The 25,699-nt window shown below is 37.4% G+C and overlaps 2 protein-coding genes across 2 annotated transcripts in view; both read left to right on the plus strand.

Moving 5' to 3' along the window:
• The first annotated feature begins 15,982 nt into the window (after nucleotides 1-15,982).
• On the plus strand, nucleotides 15,983-17,888 carry LOC135157350 (plexin-A4-like). Its single transcript, XM_064112582.1, has 2 exons — nucleotides 15,983-17,014; nucleotides 17,871-17,888. The coding sequence occupies exons 1-2, from the start codon at nucleotides 15,983-15,985 to the stop codon at nucleotides 17,886-17,888; spliced, it is 1,050 nt and encodes a 349-aa protein (XP_063968652.1).
• Nucleotides 17,889-23,620: 5,732 nt separating this feature from the next.
• Nucleotides 23,621-25,699, plus strand: part of LOC129280171 (plexin-B1-like) — a 46,990-nt gene continuing 44,911 nt past the window's right edge. The window contains exon 1 of the mRNA XM_064112459.1: nucleotides 23,621-23,650. Within this exon, the coding sequence (XP_063968529.1) occupies nucleotides 23,621-23,650 (30 nt within the window). The remainder of the gene's footprint in view (nucleotides 23,651-25,699) is intronic.

The following is a 25,699-nucleotide window of genomic DNA, read 5'->3' on the forward strand; positions in this document are numbered from 1 at the left end:
CTTTTCTTTCTACCTTACAATACAACGACCCGTTTTCTTTTACACTGCTTTTGTTCATCTATTGATAAGCCCCATCATTTTTAATGATTAAGTAGTGTCAGTGAAATTAGGCAACGTAAGTTTATACTGTAAGTGATCACCCACCCTCCCTGCACCCCCCCCCCCTCCCGAGAGCCGTTTCTTGCGCGCAGTGTTTCGCACGATTCGCGTGCTCACCACCGCCCCCTAAAATGAAATCCTTGCAACACCACTGATTCTAAATCTAGTTACCAGGAATTTGCCCCCCCCCCCCCCGATAACAGGCAGAGAATGTAAGAGGAGCGGGAGCAGACAAGGAACAATTCGAAGAAAACGTCGGAGCTTCCGTGCTTTGCGCGGGAAGGGGAAAGCTCCCCCTTATAGGGAGCGCCTTTCGCGCGCTCAGTATTAAGTGTTTCGCCACTTGCGTGCTCACTACCGCCCCTTAAAATGAAATCCTTCTGGACTTAGTTACCGGAAAATACTTTGGCTTTACCCCCCCCCCCCCCCGGCCCCCCGAAAACAGGCTGAAGACCTATTAAGATGAGAGGGAGCAGACAAGGAACAATTCACAGGAACGTCGGATCGAGCTTTCACGCTTCGACACTCCCCCTCCCTGCACCCCAAGGGAGCGCGCTTCCCGTGCTCATTACCCCCCCCCCCCCTAAACTGAAATCCTAGCTATGTCACTAATTCTATAGACGGAGTTACCGGTAAAAAATAGGCTATGCCCCCTTCCCCTTAGCCTCTTGTCGAGGCCCTGGCGGCTGCTTCCCGAGCCAGGGCCTCTTGACATCTGAACTGAATTATATATTCATGAGGAACGTTTTCCTAATGAATATACAGGAGTCATGATATTACCGGTCACCGAGTAAACCAATGAAATGTCAGAGCTGTTTCGTCTTGGGTTTGGAATACTATAGTAGTCCGGGATAGTCCACTATTAATTGCGGGACACTAAAGGGGATATAACCAGCAAAATGATACAAGTTGTGGTACTACTACTACTACTACTACTGGCCGTAACAGACCCATCACCGCCCCGAAACTTCCCGGGAGATACTGCTCAGCCGCTGGTTAGACTCGAGTCAACTCCCAGCAACTCCACCCCAGCTTCCCTCACTGCACTGTACAGCGGAGATCGATAATCGACGCCCCGGATCGACCGGTGGAATCGCATGAAATATTACATTTTTTCCATATCCTGTGGGTAGATTTACAAAGACATCTCGTCCTTTCAGTGCAGAGTTAATTTCATCGACTTGCAAATCCTTAAATCGGTCAATATTCAGCATTTTAGAGGCATATTCAATGCTCTTTGATATTTCGTCGTCACTCTTCGCCAAGAATCAAAGGGTCGTTATTCAAGATGAGCTCATGAATATTTAATATGACGTCATAGCAGCCCGCGCTCTCATTGGATGATTTTCACCGACCAGTTTTTGGTAAAAACAATAAAAAACAAAATAAAGTCGGTGAAATTCGGCACAGATGTCAAGAGGCCCTGTCTCGCGGCGCTCTGCTTCGCTCTCTCCCTTGCTTTGCCATGTTCGCTCGGAAAGCAGCCGACAGGGCCTCGACAAGAGGCTACCTTCCCCTCTGATAACAGGCATACGCCGCTGCAACGAGGCGCCTTAAACCACTCGGCACCTGATGACGGAAAAAAGTCGGTCTTTCGGGCCTTCGGCCTCGTGGGCCTTCGGTCTCGCGGACCTTCGGCCTCGCGGGCCTTCGGTCAAGTGATCGGACACCTGTCACACACACATGTTCTTCTTTATTGGACCATGTTATTTGTAATAACGAACAAAAAATAAGTTAAAGTGGTGTTATTGATTTTGGTATAAGTGACCATTCATTTACTTTCTGCACACGAAAGAAAATTAGGCTGGCTATAGGTGTTCATAGAACCAGTGATATTAGATCGTTGAAAAAATATAGCGAAGAATCTTTCAATCTTAAACTGTCTGCCATTGATTAATCAGATTTAACCCAATGCACTGACGTAAATAAGGCTTGGTCAGTTTTTCAAAATACTTTTATTTCAACGTTGAATATGAAAGCGCCTCAAAAACGGATTGGAATTAAACAGAGATCAGGAAACTGGATGACTAAAGATATTATTTTATCTTATTCGAGAAAGAAATGTGGCCTATAAAAAAACGAAGAAAAATCTAAGCGATGAGGATTATGACACGCTTTTTAAAAGATACAAGAAATAAAAAATATGGTTTAAAGAGAAGTGAAAAAGGCCAAATAAGAATACCTACAAAAGAAAATAAATTGATTATAAAAGACTTTGGCAGAATCTAAAAAGTTTGGGATTAAAAAAGAAAATGGAAAGGACCAAGAATTAGTCGTTTCAATTGACGGAGAATTATGTCATGATACGACAACTATTTCCAATGAATCAAATTCCTATTTACAAATGTCGCAGCTACGTTGGTAGATAAAATTCCGTCTTGCAAAGACATTTTCAGTGCAGACAGTGAGAACATTCGTAAATTTTATGAAAACAAAGGTATAAGCCAAGATAAATTTGAATTATTTCCTGTTAGTGATCAATTCATTTTTACTGAGTTGCGTAAATTAAATGTATCAAAAAGCACTGGGTTAGATTTGATACCTGCTAAATTTCTAAAAGAAGGAGCAGAGTTTGTACAAACCATTACGTTTCTTGATAAATCTATTTATCTTTACTAGCACTTTCCCAGAGGATAAGGAAATTGCAAAAGTAACTCCTTTTCATAAGAAGAAAGATAAAACTGCTGTTGAAAACTACAGACCTATCAGTGTTTTAAGCATAGTATCCGAAATTCTAGAAAAGGCAGTATGTGTTCAGATCGAAAAATATTTAAAGAAAATGATATGATTTACGAATATCAGTCTGGTTTTCGACATGACAATTCGACTGAGACATGCCTTATTCACTTGACCTATTATCTGAGAACTAATACTTCTAAGGGACAATTTGTTGGGATGGTACTCCCAGATCTTCAAAAAGCATTTGATACAGTTAATCATGGCATCTTATTGAAAAATTACAAATAATGGGTTTTAACTAGGCTACAGTAGCATGGTTCAAATCATTCTTGTCGAATCGACATCAAGTAGTGGCTATTCGCGATATCTGCTCCAAAATTATGCCTATAACGTGTGGAGTTCCACAGGGAAGTATTTTAGGCCTAATTCTATTTTCAACTTATATCAAATGACATGTCTATTTTTATAAAAGCTGACTGTAAATTATTATTGTATGCAGATAATAGCGTACTACTTTGTTCAAATTCCAACCCAAAATTTGTTGAGGAAAAACTTAGCGAACAGCTGTCTACATGTGTCGATTGGATGACTGACAATATATTATCGTTACACTTAGGCAAAACCGAGAGCATTCTGTTTTGTTCTAAAAGTAGTTATAAAACTTCATTTGAATTTGAAGTATCATGCAATAATAAGATAATTCAGAGGAAAGAATCTGTAAAGTATTTAGGCATTGAGTAGACCAGCTCCCTTTCATTTTCATCTCTAGTAGAATCAATCGTAAAAAAGGCGAATGCCCGTTTGAAATTTATGTACAGGTATCAAAGTCGTATGGATCAGAAAGCAAGGTGTATTCTCTGTTTTGCTCTTATTTAGAGTTTATTTGACTATGCTAACCCTGCTTGGTTTAGTGGCATAAGCGAACTCGATAAAAAGAAGTTGAAAATTATACAGAATAAAATGGTTAGATTCATTAACTGTTCTGGTCCCAGAACCCATGTTGGCTACACCGAACTCTCTGGAGCAGGTTTTCTTGAAGTCAACAAAAGATCAAAACAGCTTATTTTGCACCACGTGCATAAAATCTATCACAGTATATCGAATCATTATATTGGATCAAACTTTAATCTAGTTACCGAATTACATAAATATAATACAAGAAACAGCCATTTCAACTTTTGCTTACCAGAAAGGGTAGGTAGTATTGGTAACTCCTTTTATTACAATGCTATACAACATTGGAATTCCCTTCCCTATGATATAAAGGAAATAGGAAACTTTTTGCATTTTAAGAGGAAATTGAAAGAATATCTTTCACTTGAGAGTCAAAGAGGAGATGCAAATGATATGTTATACGGTTGATTTAGCCGGAATACTGACCACGTTCTTTTCTCTTCTCTACCAGGTATTATTATTTATTTTACATAGTTTAATTGAAGTTTCGATATGTCCTTTCTCCTATTCTTTCTATTTCTTTTATCTCTTCCTTCTATTCTCCTCTTCGTGTTGTTATTGTTGTCGCTGTTTTTTGCTCTTGTTTTTCTTATTCTTTTTCTTCCTCATCCTTTTCTTCCGTAATTCTCCTTCTCTTTTTCCCCTTTCTTCTTCTATTCCTCCTCCTTCTTCTCCTTCTTTTCTTCTTCTTCGTTATATTCTTGTATATATTCTCTATATATCTTATTTATTGGTAATAGTAAATTCTGATTTTTTTCTTCATTTTTTTAATATCTAAATATAATTTTACCATTTTATAATCTTAATTATGTATGTCAAGGACCCCACTGGAAATAAGCTTTCGAGCTTTCGTGGGTCATCCTGTGCAAGCCTGTTGTTTTAATGCTACTGTATATAATTATGTTATGGTGACTTGCCAAATAACATCAATCGATCAATTAAGTGGGACCACATGTGTTTTTCTGGGATGATCTCTATTCAGAACAACACATATTGGAACTATGTGTTATTCTGGGAGGATTTCCATTTGGAGTTTGCCCAGAATAGCACATATGGGGCCATGTGAAGCCCAGAGGTGTTTCTCTGGGATGTTTTCTGCTCAGAATTGCCTAAAAATATATACAGTGCGTCCCAGAAAAAACGAGACCGAGATTTAGCGATGATTTATCATAACTTAATCATAAATAAAATAGACAAATGACCTACCATTGTAAAGCTTAGAATCTCCTCTTTCATCTGGTATTACTTTGATTATTCCTCATTCACGCATGATTGAGCAAAAACAATTCGAAGAAAGGATGCCAAAAACTCATTTGGCGGGGAGTATCTGAATTTCAAAAAGAAAATCATATGACTAAAAAGTTCAATATCTTCTCTATTCTTTGATACCTAAATCACAGAAAATGGTCAAGTAGTAAAAAAGTTATGATCCCTCGAAACAATGCTTGTATTTCCATAATTTCATTAAATAAACGTGTTTTCACCGGTTTCCCACTGAAGCTATCGCACGGTAACAAAAGACTTAATGCATGGCTGATCGTCAACAAAACGGAGTGTCGAGTGAGTTTGAACGCTAGCCTGTAAATCCTCTTCATTTTATGAAATTATTGAAATTCAAGCCTTATTTCAAATAACCAGAACTTTGTTAATTCTTGACCATTTTCTGTAATTGAGGTATCAAATTAAAGAACAGATATTGAACTTTTTAAAAATGTGGTTTTCTTTTTAAAACCCAGATACGGCCCGCCAAGTGACTTTTTGGTATCCCCTTTTCAAATTGTTTTTGCTCACTCATGCGTGAATGAGAAATAATCTAAGTAATTTCATATGAAAGAGGGGATTCTAAGCTTTAAAATGGTAAGTAATTTGTCTGTTGTATTTGCGATTAAGTTATGATAAATCATCGATAAATCTCGGTTTCGTTTTTTGTGGGACGCACTGTATAGGACCCATATGGGTAGGGTTTGGGATAATATATATTTGAATCGACCATATGGGTCCCAGATGGGATTCATGCGGGGCATATGTGTCCCAGTCAGCCCAGATAAAACCCATATGGGGCCCAGTTGTTTTGCTACCTGGGTTATGCCCAAGTTTCAATAACTAGATCTATATACTTTCAAAATTATGACGACATTTCAGAGAACTTAACCTTGGTTAAGATTTTGATGTTTTTACCAAACATGGTCTAAGTTCATTGAAACTCAGGCAGGATATTCAGTCATACTTGATTACCCTTATCATGCTTATGTCCAAGTTTGATGAACTAGATCTATATACTTTAAAGTTATGATGACGTTTCATAATATCCATGTTGATGGCGCCGCCACCGTCGGAATGGGGTGCCGACAGTCTCGCTCTGCTGTGCAGGTGAGACAAAAAGAAAACACTAAATTTTATTGTGCATATACAATGCTCATTTCCATGATTATTGATCGAAGTAGAAAGCAGGTTTTTATCATAAACAATGATGGGAAAAGGAAAAGTTTAGCAAAAACTAAGATGCGGTACACATCCCGATTCCTTAAAGTAAAAATTAAAAAAAAATATTATGAGAGTTAAATTAAAAGCAATCAAAAAAATATAAGAAAGGTAACCCAAACTGCAAATTAAACTTTGAATATGACACTAAATGCTGATCACGAAATTCGTTTTTTTTTTTGTTAACCCAAAATTTGCCAGAAATTTTTATGACATGCATATAAATGTGCGAGCGAACGAGGTTGGAATACTGAATGGGGACCAAAGATGTCTTTCAAGTGTTTCAAGGTCTATGTGTATATATATGTGAGGCTGAATGCATTGAAATATATTGCGAGCGAGCACATAAAGCACTAGATGGTGCATTTGGTCGATGAAAATAGTGCGCAAAGTAGTTTTAGAGTTGATGTACTAACATTTGCTCGCCTAATACCCCTTTCATACTGCCCTCTTCATTTTTCACCGGCGAACTTCTCCGGCTCGCATTCCTCACTTCCCCGGCGAAGAAAAAAATGTACCCTTTCGCACTGACATTTCTTCCCCGGCGAAAGTCAACGGGCGATTGCAGAACAAACGAAAGAAAATTGTAAACATTACTTCTTACCTATTACAAAAAGGTATCAAAAAAATTAATTACCTTGTTTTTATATTTTAGCGCATTTTATACATGTAAAAAGTGCTTTTTAATAAATATTGTTAGTAAAAAAAAAATTATGTTCGAGGGCATCTACTTGGCCATAGCATTCAGCTGAGCTTGCAACTAGCGCGCGCGGATTCTCGGTACAGGGGACTTCGGGAGAGAAAAAAATTGACCTCTGACGTCATGAAAGAGGAGAAGTTCTCCGGTTTGCTTTCATACTGGCCTTTTCATCGGCGAACTTCGCCGGTAAAACAGTTTTGCCGGCGAAGTTCTCCACCTCTAGAGGTGGTAAAGTTCGCCGGTGAAAAGCGCAATATGAAAGGGGTATTAATCACGTAAATGTCTACACTGAATGGATTGATGACTGAGAAAAAAATGGCGACTGTTGGCTAATTTACAAACTCTTAGGTGTTGTAGTTGGTGAATTCTTACGCTTACTATTGGTAATCCAATGACCAGGAGTGTACATACAAAGGATAATTTGTCCGCGAAGCAAAAAAAAATTAAAAAGGTCTTCAACCACAAATAAAGGATTTCGTACCAGAAAAAAAAATTTACAAGCAAAAAAGAAAGGCCTTCAAGTTCAAAAGAGGGGGCACACGTCGGTTTTCATTGCATTTTTACATTACAAATTATTAATTTTGCTTCTCAAAGGGGGGGGGGGGGCACGTCCCCTGGATCAGTTGTGACTCGTCCCTTAGGTACGCTAGTGTTTGTGACTATTTTAAGGTTTCACGAGCGTAAAACATTTTCCATAGACTGTTGTGTAAAAATAACACTTAAAAAGCAAATCATTAAAAATTGGGAACTAAATTAGTGGGTTGAATTCAATTCAATTCAATTCTATTTGTTTTTCATTCTTCAACATAATACAAATAATTACAAGATGAATAAATTCAATTTAAATAAAAGCATGAACAAAATTCAACATTGAATAAGTGATATACAAACAAATCTTAATTAACATGCATGTCAAATTTAAATCAATATAATTGTTAACTAACAGTGGGCAGGATATGATTTATATCTGGCATTTCAATTCTGACCAGAAAGGGTACCTGCACCAACTCATTTTAAAAATAAATAGGCATTTATGACGTCGAAATCTCCTGCGGGATCTCCTGACGGGATGAAATTCATCACCTGAAACAGTATATCCTTTATTCTTCCACCAGTCAAATAGTTTCAAAAGTTCGTTGATATTTCTTACAAATATTGGCCCAGGACATTTAATAGTTGCCCTGTATACATGTCCTATGACCAGGGTTAGAGGGCCAATCAGCTATATCAATTTAAAATTTAATAAAAATGGGAATGGGTTGGATGGAATGAATATATTTTGCCTTCCTGTTGCACTAAGCCTCGTGACACTTTTGAGCGCCCTCAGCATGCTCAGTGAGGACAAGAAATATCATATATAAATACCATTTGCATGTCGATAAAAAGCGTTGTACTTTATTGTTCAGATTGTTTATTTTGTGTTGCTTGAACAATGGTTCATTCCATTATCCTGGGGGATATTTTAGTTCGTTAACGTGAAATGTGGATAATTCATATGCCAAACATGCATCGATGGGGGTCTTTTATGTGTACTACTTAAAACAAATCAAAGATTTTGATAAAGGTAGCTCATAGTTCGCCAAAGGTACTTTTAGAAAGCCTCAAATTACCATTTGAATATTTGAAATTATCCTTTTTTAAGATATGGTACATTCTAAAAGCGGAAGAAGTGTAAAAATCAATCGAAGTTCCAATTCTCACCAGACATTTCATACAGCATTGCCGTCCAACTGATGAGTCTCTGCAAAGTCAGCGCAATGTTTTATCCTGCCTAATTTAACTTGAAAAGTGAGTATCGAATAAATTCTCATAAATCAGTCTAATTTACTCCACGTCTGTTAAGGAGAAAATCAGGCAATCAAATTAAGTGTCAAGTTAAGCTGACGTTATCCTGTGACTATGAACTCTAAGTGTAGTTGCTGACAAATGATTTATGACTACATAAATTATCAACGTACCATAGTGGGACCTCCTGTAAAAATGTGCATTTCAACCTTACTTGCAAGAAGATAAATGAATATTAAAGAAATGAATAGCTTGGCCGATAGCTTTATGGGGTATTTCAGTCAGTACCTATTAGTTGATGTGTCAATGTTTATGTTTCTAAATAAATGACTTGCATACATTTGAGCATGCATATAGATGCATGTAAAGTAGTGTTATTACCTTTTGACCTTTTCCGTTTCCCCCTAGTTTATAATAGGAACTTTATAATTTATAGTTTATAATTAATAGTTGAATAAACTTTTTTCTTTTTGATAGTAAGAAAATGAAGAGCCCATTGTTTCTTTGCTATACATACATATCATTTCATACTTATTAATTTTTATTATACAATATTGGCCTCTAATCAAAGAGGAATCTTTCTTCTAGGCTGACCGTTGTTGTAAATTGAGATTATATGCCTAATCGAAACCTTCTCTCATTCGCATACTTCGATTTCTGTTACGTAGTGACATACATTTATTTTGGTCATAAATGTGACTGAAACCATTCGCCCGCTTCTCTTTGCAATGATATCCGTATGACAATTCATTGAGTTGTACTACTTACACAGAAACCAATGGGTGGAACCTATGTAAACAAACTGTAGGAAAGGTCTCTCATCTTTACCTTTACCGAATATATCATACTGTATGTACAATTATCATGAATATAAAATACACTACAATATCAAGCCTATTTAGAAAAGGGATACTTACAATATTTCGGTGACGTTGGAAAACGAAATGAACAGTAGGATTGTCATACATACTGTTACTTCATTCTAAGAAAATAAATAAAAATTTTAAGCATAGGATACTACTTGATGTTCGTACTGCCCCCTACGATGTATTTGAAAAACATCTAACAAACCATTTGATTCCGCTTCTTTTTTTTTTGTTCCGTTAAATGGGAAGTGAGACTGAATAGGATCTTGATTTAAATAGGCCCTACTTCAAGAAAAGGCGCAAGACCAACAAAGACCCCATCAACAATCGTGGGTAGGCTTTCCCAAACAAAAATCAAAGGGAATTAAACTAGAAATAATGCGTTTATTAAATTGGAAAACTTCCCTTACAAAAAAAAAATTGCTGGTTTACCATTGGAATACCATTCGGAAGTACCAGTGTAATACCATTCGGAAGTTCAGAAGTACCATTCGGAATACCAATTCGGAAGTACCAGTGGAATACCAATCGGAAGTACCAGTGGAATATTCATCTGGAGTATACCAGTGGAATACCATTTGAAAATACCATTCAAAATGTATCATTGGTACCATTCATCCACCATTGAAATGTACCATTCGATCTAATTTACATTTTTTGGACAAATTATGCATATCAATGGTAATGAACGGTACCATTCATCCACCATTGAAATGTACCATTCAACCTAATTTACATTTTTCGGACAAATTTGCATATCAATGGTAAATGAATGGTACCATTCATTCACCATTGAAAATACCATATAAATTGTACCATTGGTACCATTCATCCACCATTGAAATATACCATTCGATATACCATTCATAATCCACCATTCATCTACCATTGAAACACCATTTACAATCCACCACTCGTCTACCATAGACATACCATTCACAGTCCACCATTCATCTACCATTGAAACACCATTCACAATCCACCACTCGTCTACCATAGACATACCATTCACAGTCCACTATTCTTCTACCATTGAAACACCATTCACAATCCACCACTCGTCTACCATAGACATACCATTCACATTTCATCATTCATTTACCATTGAAACACCATTCACAATCCACCACTCGTCTACCATAGAGACCACCATTGGACTACCATAGATAATCTACCATTGGGCTACCATAAAGTACACCACTGGTCTACCATAAAAGTGTACCATTTGGGCTACCATAGATAGTTTACCATTGGTCTACCATTGGGTTACCATAAATAATCCACCGTTGGTCTACCATACAGAGTATACCATTGGGTTACCACAAATAATCCACCATTGATCTACCAAACACGATCTACCATTTTGCCACCATTCAGTTCCATAGGCTTACGATTAAACAAAATGAACTATTTGTCTACTATTTAGCTACTATGAATGATTAGTATACCACTCATTTTTTTTTTTTTTTTTATGGCAAACTAGTGAATAGTGGGCAAAAAGTAGACAGTGTATACTATTACAAATTGAGTCATTGGTATAATATAAAGCGGGCATGATAAATGCAGACAACGTAGTACAAAATTTGTACAATATATACAGTCAATAATAAATATAAGTACATAAACTATATACCAAAATATAACAAAAGGATATGATTTTAATCTAAACTTTCGATAACATCTTTTATTTCTAGAAAAAAAAGCAATATAAATATAGCACATGGCTCTGCACATTCGCATAAAAAGAATACTGTATCTTTGTCTTTGGTACATGAATACAAACATAACCTAAAATGTATGATTTGTTTACACTGTGATCCCAACAACTTGAGCTATCGACAAAAAAGTAACATGCAAAACAAAAAACTGCATCAAAAATTCCTATATAAATTGGTAGTTAAAACATGAAGTAGAAACTTGCACCTTTCACACACTGACAAATATATATACATGTATATACACATCTAAAATACAATTGTATGTGCTTGCTATGTCAAATTAATGTTCAACCTTTTGAATACTAACTGCTCATTCCGCCGTCTTGACCAGAAATAAAGTTTAACATGAATAATGAAGAACATACATGTAATTAGAAATGCTTCAGCCAGATTTCAAATACCATATAATGCTAGTTTATATGTTCATACTTCAGCCTATTAAAATGGGCATTAACTATACAAAAATCACCCGGTTGAATATTCAAATTATTGAAAGTTGACTTAAAAATGCAAGTTTTCCTGTATTAAATGTCCTGCCCATTTTTTTTTTCTGATATCTCAGAAAGATATTATATTTTACTTTTACATATTTTCTTTTTAATATATTTTCCTTGTAAATTTTTTCATCAGTGAAACAATGATATAAATTATTTTATGTACAAAATCCTTGGTAATGTTTGTTAGTTGATGGCATTGTTGGTGTGGAATCATGCTCATCTTATAAACAAACAAATTATGGGGGTGGGGTTTATAATGCTTGGCAGAGTTTGTATTGCATCATGTCCAAGAACAGAGTTGTATCATTAAAATACAAATATGGACTGTATCTAAAAATGCAGCATAATACATACTTTGTATATATTGTCTAGACGTTTATATTTTGGCAAGGTATTTTTTAAAGAGATAGAGAGAGCTAGCTTTGCTTACAACTTAGACATTACATTTCTTCTCTTGCTTGAGTTAAATCACTGATGTTACACATCAAAAAACACTTTGTTTAAAGATGATGCTGGGTAAAAATTGCACTGAATGAAATTTCTTAAATTATTTATGTGGGGGTAGAATAATTGACACAAAGCTGAGGGACAGAAGGGCCTACATAATGGAATTTCCTTCAGTGCCCCCCCCCCCCCCCGGCCATCCCTATGTGCATACTTTTTATTATTATTATTATTTATTCGGCAATTAAAAATACATGATAGTACAATACAAATCACACAGACAATAGGATATAGGTGACATAGTACAAAGGACCTGGAATAGAGATGAAGGGGCTGCCTGGGTTAGGAAAAGGTAAACTGAATTACCATGGCCCACAGGCCTTCCTTCCCACACCCCTTCACCTCAATCCAGGTCAGTTAAGAATATAAAAAAAGAAATATGTAAACTGAAACTGGCAACAATTAATTTGAGGGAAACAAGTGTACCATGGATCAATCAGCAATCATCATTTCAATATATTACGGACTAGCATATTCAATGACATTTCAATTGTACAAATTATGTGTATATTAATGTTCAGAATGATGGAAAATATTTACAATACATACAATTTATGTTCAGAATATCATATTTATAAATAAATACAGATAATTATATAGCATATTATAATTCACAACAGTTTGGCAAGAATTAAAGAATAAGTTCCTGTGTTACCATCCCTAATTAATTCCACTTTGTCACTTAAAAATGATCTCTGAAAATTCTTTGGCAATCAATGGTTCCTCCCCCGGAAGAACCAAACATTAACAGTTTGTTACATAACTTTTGTTTTCTATAGGAATGATACTTCAATAAAAATATACTTGACAAAGTTACTTGAAAAAAAAGGAAGACAATTTGTTTTGTTATGACAGTCAACTCATATGCATTTACAGTATTCAGGCAGTGTTTTTGTTGAGGAATGTGGGTTCCTTTCCAAAGATTGAGGAAAAACTGATTTCACTGGAAACATAATTTGTATATGTTACAAGAAATGTTTGATAGAAATGGTATGAATACCCGAGACCACATAAATATACACACTGTTATCATACATAAAATTTACATCATTGTGGGCATTACGGTAGTAAGAATTACACAAATGAGGTACCTTTGGAACAGTATAACACGCCCAAGCATAGCCATGGAAATTTAAACTATTTCAAATGTATTAAAGATGACGACAATGTTCGACTTTGTTGATCGAGTAAACTTCGATGATCAAGTTGACGAATAAGATAATGACAAAGTTTGACTTCGATGTCGTTGATCGACTAAACTTCGATGATCAAGTTGACGAATAAGATAATGACGAAGTTCGACTTCTATGTCGTTGATCGACTAAACTTCGATGATCAAGTTGACGAATAAGATAATAACAAAAAATCGATGTCGTCACTGTCGTGATTGACTAAAATTCGATGATGAGGTTGACGAGTAAGAATAAGATAATGTTCGATGTCGTGGAACTCCAAAGCTCTATGATGATGTTGAAGAATAAGACAATGTTCGATGATGAGAAGACAATTACTAAGAGCAGTCGAAATTCAAGTCCATCGCTCAATAAGAAACTAGTTCAAAGTTAATAGATCCAAAGCGGTTGGCGAAATAAATCAATGAAATGAAGTTTGATGATTATTGTTCTCAAATGGCAAAGCGAGATCAGTGCATTGAGCGAAGCTACCAAGACGAAGAAAAACTAATGAACTGAGCTAAAAGAGCAGAGCCCTTGTTGACCTAACGCTCATTCTCGAACTTCTGGGGATCATTCTCCACAATCAGCCAAATTTTCTACTAAACAAGACTTTCGTCCAATCAGATTGGTTTAAAACGCACTAATCAGAAAGATAAAAAAATCTGACCAATCACAGCTAAACAATACAGAAATGAAAAATGTCCGAGAAGGACTAAAATGTGTTTGCTATTTATCAAAAATCTATCCATATAAAAAGACTGTGATTGCTAGCCAGACATCTAGAATAAGACTAAGGACAATAATTAAAAATCTCTCTATCTAATACAATTTCTTAAAGAAACAAATGGATAACTACGAATTACAAGCAAAAAAATACCTCCAAAAGTTGACTTAGCACACCAGGAACGTACATCGCTACCGCAACCACCGCCAGTCAAGGAAATGTCAGAAGAAAGGAATGCGCGCATAAAAAAAGGCACGTGCGTGGCGAGAAACAACCAAAAGTCACGTGGACCTAAAAAGGTCACGAACAGAGCATGGGAGAATTTTATTGTTTATAAACAAAGGAGCTGAAGGAAAAGATTAAAAGGTAAAAAAGACTAGGTGGTTGCGCTAACGGAATTAAAACCAAAATGAGCCTTATTTACAAGTCTATCTAAACTGCAATATTATTTAACAAACAGACCACAGCTAACACGAGCTGCTACAATACCATTCACCATAAACACTACCATTAAACACCATTCACCACACATACTTCTACCATTTGAACACTGGCTACCATTGACATCACAATTAAAATACCATTCACCATACACACTACCATTAAACGCCATTCACATACAGACTTAAGCGCTGGTTGCCATTGCCACCACAATTGAAATACCATTCAGCATACAGACTACCATTAAACACCATTCACCACACATACTTCCACCAGTGGAACACTGGCTACCATTGGCATCACAATTTAAATACCACTCACCATACAGAATACCATACACCATTCATCACAAAGCTGTCTACCATTGAACACTGGCTACCATTTTCATCACAATTAAAACACCATTCACCATACAGACTACCATTAAACACCATTCACCACACAGACTTCTACAATTTTAACACTGGCTACCATTGACATCACCATTAAAAACCATTCACCATACAGACTACCATTAAACACCATTCACCATACAGACTTCCAACAGTGGTACACACTGGCTACCATTGCCATCGCAAAACATCATTCACCATACACACTCTACCATTAAAACACCACTCACCATTCAGACCCAACCATAAAAACACCATTCACCATTCAGACCATTCGATTAAAACCCCTTTCACCATTCAGACTCCACCATTAAAGCACCATTTACCATTCAGACTCCACCATTCACCATTCAGAGTCCACCATTCACCATTCAGACTTTACCATTCACCATTTAGACTCCACCATTTAAACACCATACACCATTCAGACTCCACCATTGAAACACCATTCACCATTCAGATGCCACCATTCAAATACCATTGAAATACCATATACCATTGAAGCTACCATTCATGTACCATTGATTTACCATTGGATTTTTTTGTAAGGGTTAGCAAGGCAAATTAATTGACTAAGGAGTGGTGTAAATGAATATACGAGCGAGGAGGGGGGGGGGGCGTGAAAGCAAAATTTGGAGCTAGAATTCAAATAATGGGATGGGCTTGCGGAGAGAATCTTGATTAAAAAATTCAAAGGAAAATTGCAGGACCAGAAAAGCTATTACCAATCATTTATCAACACATGTAACAGCAAAATAAGAAACGTGTCGATGAGGCAATGTTCATGCATCATGCAAAGAAAACCGGTTTTAATCACCATACTTTTTTATTGAGCTTTTCCGTGTATTTTATAGGTCATTGTCATAGTAGCCGTTTGGGTTTTTGTATTCCAAATAAATATTTATATATTTATTTTACAGATTTCATCTGTATTCGCAAGCCTACTTCGTAGGAAATATCGAGAGTCATGACTCAGAGTTGGAAGGGAGAATTTATCACCCTGATCCTGGTATCATATCTGATCGTATCAATCCATTCAGCTCCTCTCTCCGCCTACTTGGTGTCTTCATTTACCCCTCCTGATCCTGACCCCAACCTGCCATTCAACCACATCGCCTTCAACAACATCACTGGAGATATTTACATAGGAGCACGGGAGAGGCTCTACCAACTCGACTCAGACCTGAACCTCAAAGAGACTGTGGACACTGGGGAGTGTTCTCATCCAAATAAAGACCATGTTAATGATAACAAACTCTTGATTTCCCTGGTAACACCTCAGAACTACAGGCTCATTGCTTGTGGGGGATGTGACGGGGATTGTCAGACAAGTAGCCTGGATAATATCACACTCGACCAGAAAAGTGTCTCCACTACCAATAAAGTTGTGTCAACAGGAGACCGACCTACTGTGGGAGCCATTGTTCTTGGTGCCGACAATGAAAATACTGGAGAGGGTAAAATTGATGGGGATTATTTTTTATTTAATGGGATAAGTGGCGGAGCTCCTAGGGATACATATTTTATTTCAAAGCGCAGACTAATAGACCATGTATCACTGCAAGAAGTACCTGGAATTGCCGTTGTTCTACCTTCAGAAAAAAACAATCTCGTCTTCCAACATCTTATTTCTTACAAAGATTACCTTTACTACTTCATATCAAGAGGAGAGATAACTTATCTAGGACGCCTTTGTCGTAATACACTAGACGATAATTTCGAATCGTACACGGAGATAGAGCTACAATGTACACGTGGTGGATCTCAGAATATTATTCAATCAGCTTACATTGGACCAGCAGGATCCCAGTTAGCTGAATCGATGAATGTCAACACCACGGATGACTTATTGTACGCGGTATTTTCATCTACATCTTCGTCTTCTCTTTGTGTGTATAAGATGATCGATGTCCAGCAGAGCTTTGATGATGCTATCTTAAAATGTATTAATGGGACTGGCAACAAGAATAGCTTCCTAGTTGGAAGTATGTGTAATACGGTGAGTCGTTGTGGTCTGATGATGAGGAATAAAAAAAAAATATTCCAAATGTCTTCATTCATATCATGATATTATATACATGATTGGATAAGCATAATAATCAATTCATGTTTGTCGGGTTTTTCCTTATCAGCTTATCGCATAGTAGGCTGATGCATCCCAACAGTAATATTATGATATGTTTAATATTGAAGAAGCAGAAATGCGCTTCTAACTCTTTACACACTGAATTAATTTTTGGGGAAATAATGACAATTGTTTCCATATTATTTTATTTTATTCAAGATTTCCTTATTGCACCATTGGTACTTATTATTACATAGATGTTATCCAAGAACTATTGCCTTTTATATATATATCTAATTCGAAGTTAGGGGAAAACTGATTGTTACGATTCTTGAACTAATAGTACGAATGAGCAAGATTGCATCATCAGCACGCAAATGATAGGATAAGACTTATTGAGACTGGAAATTTTGCGCCGATCCTTATTGTTCAATTAAAGTAAAACACAATCCATCGGATTTCCACGCACTATAACTGAAAAAGGGATGATAAAAAAATAAGAATATCGACGTTATGATGTTAAAAGATTATTGAATTTTGACCAAACGTAATTCTGCAACTCATGAAACTTGAAATCTCCGAAGGAGCTCGGTAAAACGGACTCCAGTACCTGATAAAAAAGTACCTGACAAAATTTTTATCGTCAGTTGAGAAAATATGTCGTTTGTACATGATAGGTTAACAAAAAATTAGGGGTACCTGATGTTATTTTGGGTCTATAGACACTAAGGGTTATTGTGAAGAATTTGCCATTTCCACTTTTGTGATTTTTGGTGATTTTGTTATAAAGCACGAATGCATTGAGTGATGTATGAATTTGCAAATGTTTCGGTAGGGGTCGCTGGCGTGTGTTATATCCAGAAGTTCATCCATATTCCTGGGTCCCTTTTACCAGTCCATGAGGTAGAACGGACCTTCACTCAAAAATTCTATGAGCTCCATTTTCAAGAAAACTATTGGGTTCAGAAGAAAATGAATACGGGCCTTTTTAGGTTTTACCAAATCCTATCCTTTGCTGAAATTTGATTATTTGAAAAATGATTGAATGATTTAGCACAGGAAAAGGAGTACAGTATCGAATATGCTTTTCTAAACCCCAAAATAATATGAGTAGAGCTTGGCCTGTCTCTACATTCTTCCTCGCGTAATCCTGACATAAGATCAATCTAGCCGCCCTTTCACACGGTACCAAAATCGTAATATGAATGATGATTCCGGTGAAAATTAATTCTAATGACGTGTGAGCACGTGTGTAAGCACGTGTGAAACCAAACACGAATCACGAACACTTATTTAAATCACGATTTCAAATTCTACTTCGGAGGTAAATTCCAGGGCCTTTTCACACGTTAATCTTTAATCATCATTGTACTGATGATTGCTATTGTAATCGTGACTGAGATTAGCGTTCGTGATTCTAAACATGCTCTAATTTGGTTTCACGAGTGCTAAATATTCGTCATTAGCCTTATTTTTCACTGGAATCATCATTCAAATTACGATTTTTTACAGTGTGAAAGGGAGGCCAGTTAAGTTTCACTCAAATTACGGTAAGAATTTTACGTCTGAAAGGCTTGACCCAAAACATCTTTTGGGGCAGAGCTTACGTGACCTTTCAAGCACTGCCATAGATAATACAATTGTCATGCACTCATCGTATTGCGATGCAGTGCTTTGATTGAGAAGTCACCAATGACATTACCAGGGGCGGATCCAGCTTTCGCCATGGGGGGGGGGGGGGCCGAAAAAAAAGTTTACCCATATTTTCCCCGATCGGCCGCAGAAGGTTGAGGTTTATTTGTTTTTTCGAAGGAGTAATCCTAAAGGTCATTTTTAGCTTTATTCTCACCAAAACATGAACAAATAATAATCTTACATTAGCCCTAATAGTACGAAAGCGAAGCGCGAGCCTATTTTTTAAAGGAAATGTTATGTATTTTGTCCTGAAAATTGAACACTCTGAGCAATTATTGTGATCGTGAACAAGATGTGTATACGCAACTGAATAATTACTGTGAGCGTGAATAGCGAGCAGAAATTTGTAATATACGTTCTGGCCTGATAAAAATCGGACCTTCTAAGGACTGTTTGCAGTTACCCATAAAAACGATACATATTTCCACAATAAAAAAAATGCAAGCGCGAAGCGCGTTCTGAAATTTTTTGACCTAAAAATCGGACATTCTGGGCACTTTTTGTAATCATAAACAAGTTAAGGTATATAACTTAACATTTCAGGCGAGCGCGAAGCGCGAGCCAAAAAATAAGAGATTTAGACCTAAAAACGGGACACACAATTCATGTTTGTAAGTCGCGAAAAAGATAACTAATTAAATATCTTCCTACATTGATAATGCCAGCGCGAAGCGTGAGAAGAATTTTTTTGATATTCTGATATGAAACTGGATAATTCAAGCACGTTTTGAATAAAGAACAAACTGCGTATTTATAGTGTGCACGTGTCTTTGAGTTTTATACCTAGAATCTGGGCATTCTAAATACATTTTTTTTATTATGAAAATCAATAATACGCAAGCGCGAGCTGAAAAAAAATTGATGGTGATCTGAAAAGGGTAAATTTAAGCACTTTTTCAATCATCGTATTGTGAAGTGGATATGGATCGTAATTCACAAATGATGCGAGCACAAAGCGCGAGCTGATTTTTTTAATTATTATAAATATTTAGACCTAGCAACCGGGGAAATTGTAAGGACATTTTGTCATCATATGAAAATGACTACTTTACTATTCCTCTTCCTAACCGCGAGATGAAACTTGTCGATATCGATATTCCATTCTGAAAAATGGGACAATTACATTATTAGGAATTCATGAAACTGTTAATTACCTCAATTATCAATCTAGTATTAATGAGAGCGCGAAATCTGTTGACTCAATTAAAGCCTGAAGGTTTGTGGGGATCGGGCCGACCGTTACGAGGCCGTAAATTAAACATGGGTATAATACCTCCTTTGTACTTTTCTTTCTGTTGATCAGGGGGGCGGGCCGGCTGCGAAATTATTTTTCCCACCGAGTTCTGGACCAACATATGAATATTCATGACTTGCGTCTTCTGATTAAGAGTACGCATGCGCGTGGACTTCGCCTCGACGCGAGCCGGTCGTAAGCATTCACATTGCTAAGAATGAATTAGCATCGTCAAATTACCGGTACCCTTACATAGTTACATAGGCCTTATAGGCTTAGATCTATATATATATATATATATATATATATATATATATATATATATATATATATATATATATATATATATATATCCATTTCTTAAATACTTATCAAACTAGCTGCCATTAATGGCAAGACATGTGCTAGGCTAGGGCTAGCTTAGGCTAGCGCATTAACTTTACCTCAAATCTGGACCTGTCTAATGCCTAATACTAATAGTAATAGCCGACTAATGCCATGGTTAACTTCGAACCGGTAAATTCCGAACTTTACGTTTGATTTTATTTACCATGGTTTAATATGTCTTGTCCGTATACAGAACCAGTCCTAGATCTAAAAAAAGATATCTTAGTTCTAGTCTAGTCTCTAGATCTAGACTCTGATCTACGCTGTATCAGCATGGAACAACTAGTGTACCAAGGGGGGGGGGGGCAGACGATTTACAACTTATCCAGGGGACGTGCCCCCCCCCCCCCCCCTTTGAGAAGCCAAATTAATAATCTGCAGTGGCGTAGCTAGGATTTTTTTCCTGGGGGGGGGGGCACTGGGGAGTCCTTGCATTTTCAGGAGGGGGGCACCGGCCATTTTTTCCGGTGTGTGTGTATGTGTCACAAGGGCGGATCGGACTTTCGCAAATAGGGGACGGGGCCCGAAATTATCTTCACCATTATTTTCCCCGAGCAGTCATTTCTTAGTTTTATTCTTATAAAACAACATAAACATGAAATAATCTCGTAAGCCTTATAAAAAGTGTGAGCGCGAAGCGCAAGCGATTTTTTTTTAAATAAATATTATGGGCAATGGTATGTGTGGTCGTGAACAAGATTCGTATGTAATTAGATGGTTACTGCAAACGCCAAGTACGAACAGAAATTTGTATTAACTGTTCTAGCATTATCGAAAAGGGACCTGTTAAGGACTACTTTCAGTTACCCACGAAGACGGTGTATATTTCAAGTAATGCGAGCGCGAAGCGCGAGCAATTTTTGACATTCTGACCTAACAAATTTTGTATTAATAAATGGGATAGGTATGAAACTAAACAATTGGTGCGAGCGCGAAGCGCGATAGGAAGAAAATTGAGATTTTAGACCTAAAAGCAGGACACTCTATTCATTTTTGTAATCATAAATAAGATATAGTTAATTGGGTATCATTAATAATGCGATCGTGAAGCGTGAGCAGACAATTATTGATATTCTGATGTGAAACTGGATAATTTAAGTACATTTTAAATAAAGAACATGCAGGCTATCGCGCATGTTTTAGATTTAGACCTAGAATCTGGGCATTCTGAATACATTTGTCTAATGGAACATTATGGAATACACGTAGACATTATGAACTTGGCAAATCAAACAATGTGACCACGCAGCGTACGTGAGCTTAAAATGCTGATATGTAGACCATAAAACGGACATTTAACAGAGCACTTAAATTTATAATTAAATGAAAAAAAAAATATGAAAGCTCGAACGAAGTGCGAGCTAAAATATGTTTTGTATATTGACTTCAAAACTTGCTCCATATCAGCCTATTGAGCAAGATATGAATCTCATCGAACAGGCAATTCTGGCGCGAAGTGCAAGCAAAATTTTTTATATAGTAACATGAAAGATTCTTTTTTCACGGTCTTCCCCTCACATTATTTCATTCCCTCGCCTTCCTCCCCTTATTTTCCTTTTCTTTTTTTTTCTTCTGTCTTTATTCTCCATTTCCTTTTTCTTTTCTTCTTTCTCCCCCCCCTTTTTTTTTTTTGCTCTGCCAATTTTTTTTCGGGGGGGGGGGCACGTGCCTCCCCCCCCCGTAGCTACGCCACTGCTGCACTGGCGTACCTAGGATTTTCCAAAAGGGGGGCACATTTTTGGAGGATATTTCGTCCGTGAAAAAATGTGACAAGCCCCCCCCCAAAAAAAAAAAAAATCTTCACGTTCAAAAGAGGGGGCATACGTCTTTTTCATTGCATTTTTACATTACAAATTATTCATTTGGCTTCTCAAAGGGGGGGGGGCACGTCTCCTGAATCAGTTGTAACTCGTCAGAGGGGCAGTCTGCTCCCCCCCCCCCCCCCCCCCCGTTTGGTACACTAGTGGTTCCATGCTGATACAGCGTAGATCAGAGTCTAGATCTAGAGGCTAGACTCGAACTAAGATAAAAAATAATTTTAGATCTAGGACTGGTTTTGTATACGGACTAGACAAACCATGGCAAATAAGCTAACATCTGTTTAACGTAAACCTTATTAAACGTAAAGTTCGGTATTAACCAGTTCGAAGTTAACCATGGCATTACTCGGCTATTCAGTGTTGTAGTCAAGGCTCAAACCTCCAAGGCCAAGGCCAAGGCTTCAATACCAAAGGCCAAGGCCAAGGCATGGAAACCCAAGGCCAATGAAGGCCTGAAAACCTCAAGGCCAAGGCATTTCAAACTACTGCGCTAGCCTAAGCGAGCCCTAGCCTAGCACATGTCTTGCCATTAATGGCAGCTAGTTTGATAAATTGGATATATATATATATAGATCTAAGCCTATAAGGCCTATGTAACTATGTAAGGGTACCTGTAATTTGACGATGCTAATTCATTCTGAGCAACGTGAATGCTTACGACCGGCACTGGTCGCGTCGAGGCGAAGTCCACGCGCATGCGTACTCTTAATCAGAAGACGCAAGTCATGAATATCCATATGTTGGTCCAGAACTCGGTGGGAAAAATAATTTCGCGGGCCGGCTCGGCCACTCTTGGATCCGCGCCTAAATACCGCCTTCGCTCGGGAATTCGAATTCATATTCATATCACAGTTTTCGAGTGAGCGTATGAATGGTCAGATGATTCGAAAGACGAATTGCAATCATCATTACAATGATGATTCAAGATTCTCGTGTGAAAAGGCCCTTACCGCTCTTTCACACGGTAAAAACAAATCGTGATTTGAATGATGTTTCCAGTGAAAAATTACGAATATTTAGCACGTGTGAAACCAAACTACAACATGATAAGAATCAAGAACGATAATCACGGTCACGACTACAATAGCAATCACCCTTACAATTATGATTCAAGATTCACGTGTGAAAAGGCCCTTAGTGTAATATATTTTCAAGAGATATCATAATCAATCCCTGTCAGCCTAATGTAATGAACACTTTTTCACTTTCACTCGATAGAATACTGTCGAAAATCCGGATTCATTCCTGTGCAGAGCAACAATAGTTGAAGATGGGTCTCAATCAACTATTTACAAGTATGCCAGTGCAACGAATCCCCTCTCTGCCTCACCCATCATCATCATCCCTGATGTGATTTCAACCTCAATTGTAACAACCATAGAAAGAAATCACACGGTGGCGTTCATGGGAGATACAGAAGGAAGCCTACATAAGGTACTACGTGCATCATGACCACCCCTCCCCTCGCACACCCACCCAAGTATTTTACATACACCATCATACACACTCATTAGGCTTTTATTTTTCTAGGAACAGTTAGATGAATATTTAGATAATAGTACGTTATATTGCACTCTCTATAGCCAGTGGCGGCGGAAGAATGAAAACTTAGGGGCGGGAAAAATACATTTTGTTATTTTTGTTTATTGTTTGGATATTCAATTTTTTTTTAAAGCATTGAAGATAATGCGGATTTTTGTTAACAGAAACAAAAGTGAAAACTACAATCGCGATTAAAATGATTTGTGCATATTGCTTCTAAATAAAGCTCCATGTTTCCTCGAGAGCAGATTATATCCCTGAGTGGCGTAATGAGCCAAAAAAATTGAGGGGCTATTTAGCGTATCGCGTAAAGTTTACAAAAAGTTCTGAGCGAGCAAAAGTTTCCATACTTTTGCAAAAATTAAATTTTATGATAGATTTTGACATCATATTCAGAAAATAATATCATATTTCACCATTCTTTTTCTCCTTTCATTTTCCCTTCTGTCTTTTTTCTCGGTCGTAAAAATTTAGGGGTGGAAGAGCCCCCCCCCCCCCCGCATCTAAATATGTACGCCAGTGAATTTTCTCCTAACAGATAGTGCGTGAGGGAAGCGCGAGCGAAATATTTAGCTTTTACCTAATGATATTATATTTTTCCGTATTTTTTTTATTGCCCCTTCCCCTTATTTTCATTATTTTCTTATCATTCCTATCTTGTTTATATTTCTTTTTCTTCTCCTTCCTTGATCTCTTGTCCCTTTTGTTTTCTTTACGTGTGCGAAGCGAGAGGCGGGTAGGGTTCTGGAAGCAAAGCCCGCCGCAGCTCCAGAATTCTGACAAAACACAAAATATTTACAAGTTAATCTAAGTTGAACAATTTTGGTTAAAAGATATAAGATCGGACAACAACACGAACACTGAAAGTGTTTTTACATTGTACGAAAAGGGAACTAATTGGTTTGAAAACAATCAGGAAATGCGAGCGAATGCAAAGAGTAAGCTTGAAAATGTTCGCGCATGTTCAGAATCAGATGCTATTATGTCTTTCAATATTTCTTTTTACTAGTATATTAGGCATATTCCTTATAACATTACATTTTGAAGGATAATAAACAAACTCCCGACATTATCATGGACCTGGGAAGTGTGGGTGTTGTATTATTGATAAGATTTGTTTTCTTGATATTCGGTTCGGGGTCCGACCACTTGACCGAAGGTCCGCGAGGCCGAGGGTCCGCGAGACCGAGGGTCCGCTAGACCGAGGGTCCGCTAGACCGAGGGTCCGCGAGACCGAGGGTCCGCGAGACCGAGGGTCCGCGAGACCGAGAGTCCGCGAGACCGAAGGCCCGCGAGACCGACTTTTTTCCCCTTCATCGGTTGCCGCGGTCGAGTGGTTTAAGACGCCTCGTTGCAGCGGCGTAACAGGTGCCTGTTATCGGGAAGGGGGGCCAAATAATTCCCGGTAACTAAATAGAATCGGTGGCGTTGCTAAGATTTCATTTTAGGGGGGCGGTGGTGAGCACGCGAATCGTGCGAAACACGTACTGCGCGCACGAAACGTCTCTCTAGGGGGGGATGTAGGGAGGGGGTGTTTCTGCTACTTACAGTATAAACTAACGATGCCTTATTTCACTGACACTACTCAATCATTAACTCTACTCATTTAACGTTTATTTTTATGGTAATTCTGCTTCATGATCTTGTGCATTTAATGTTTAACAAGAAAACTGGAAATATTATGGAAATACAAACACCTGGAACATTGAACCTTCATTATGGGCAATCCTATCTTAGCTTTTTTTTTCATTTAAACAGAATTATAAGAAGAACAAGAAGGTGAAAGTTCTGAAGAAAAGAACGTACATTAATACCAGTCCTCGGGAGTATGGTCCTTCGGGGGAGTTTTCAGTGGGGAGTTATCATGGGGGAGTTCTACTAAAACCCATTTTTTATTGGTGTTGTTACTATTTTTGTTATCATGATATCAGCAGCTGCAGC

Source organism: Lytechinus pictus, chromosome 17, assembly GCF_037042905.1.
Source record: "Lytechinus pictus isolate F3 Inbred chromosome 17, Lp3.0, whole genome shotgun sequence".
In the NCBI taxonomy this organism is placed as follows: domain Eukaryota; kingdom Metazoa; phylum Echinodermata; class Echinoidea; order Temnopleuroida; family Toxopneustidae; genus Lytechinus; species Lytechinus pictus.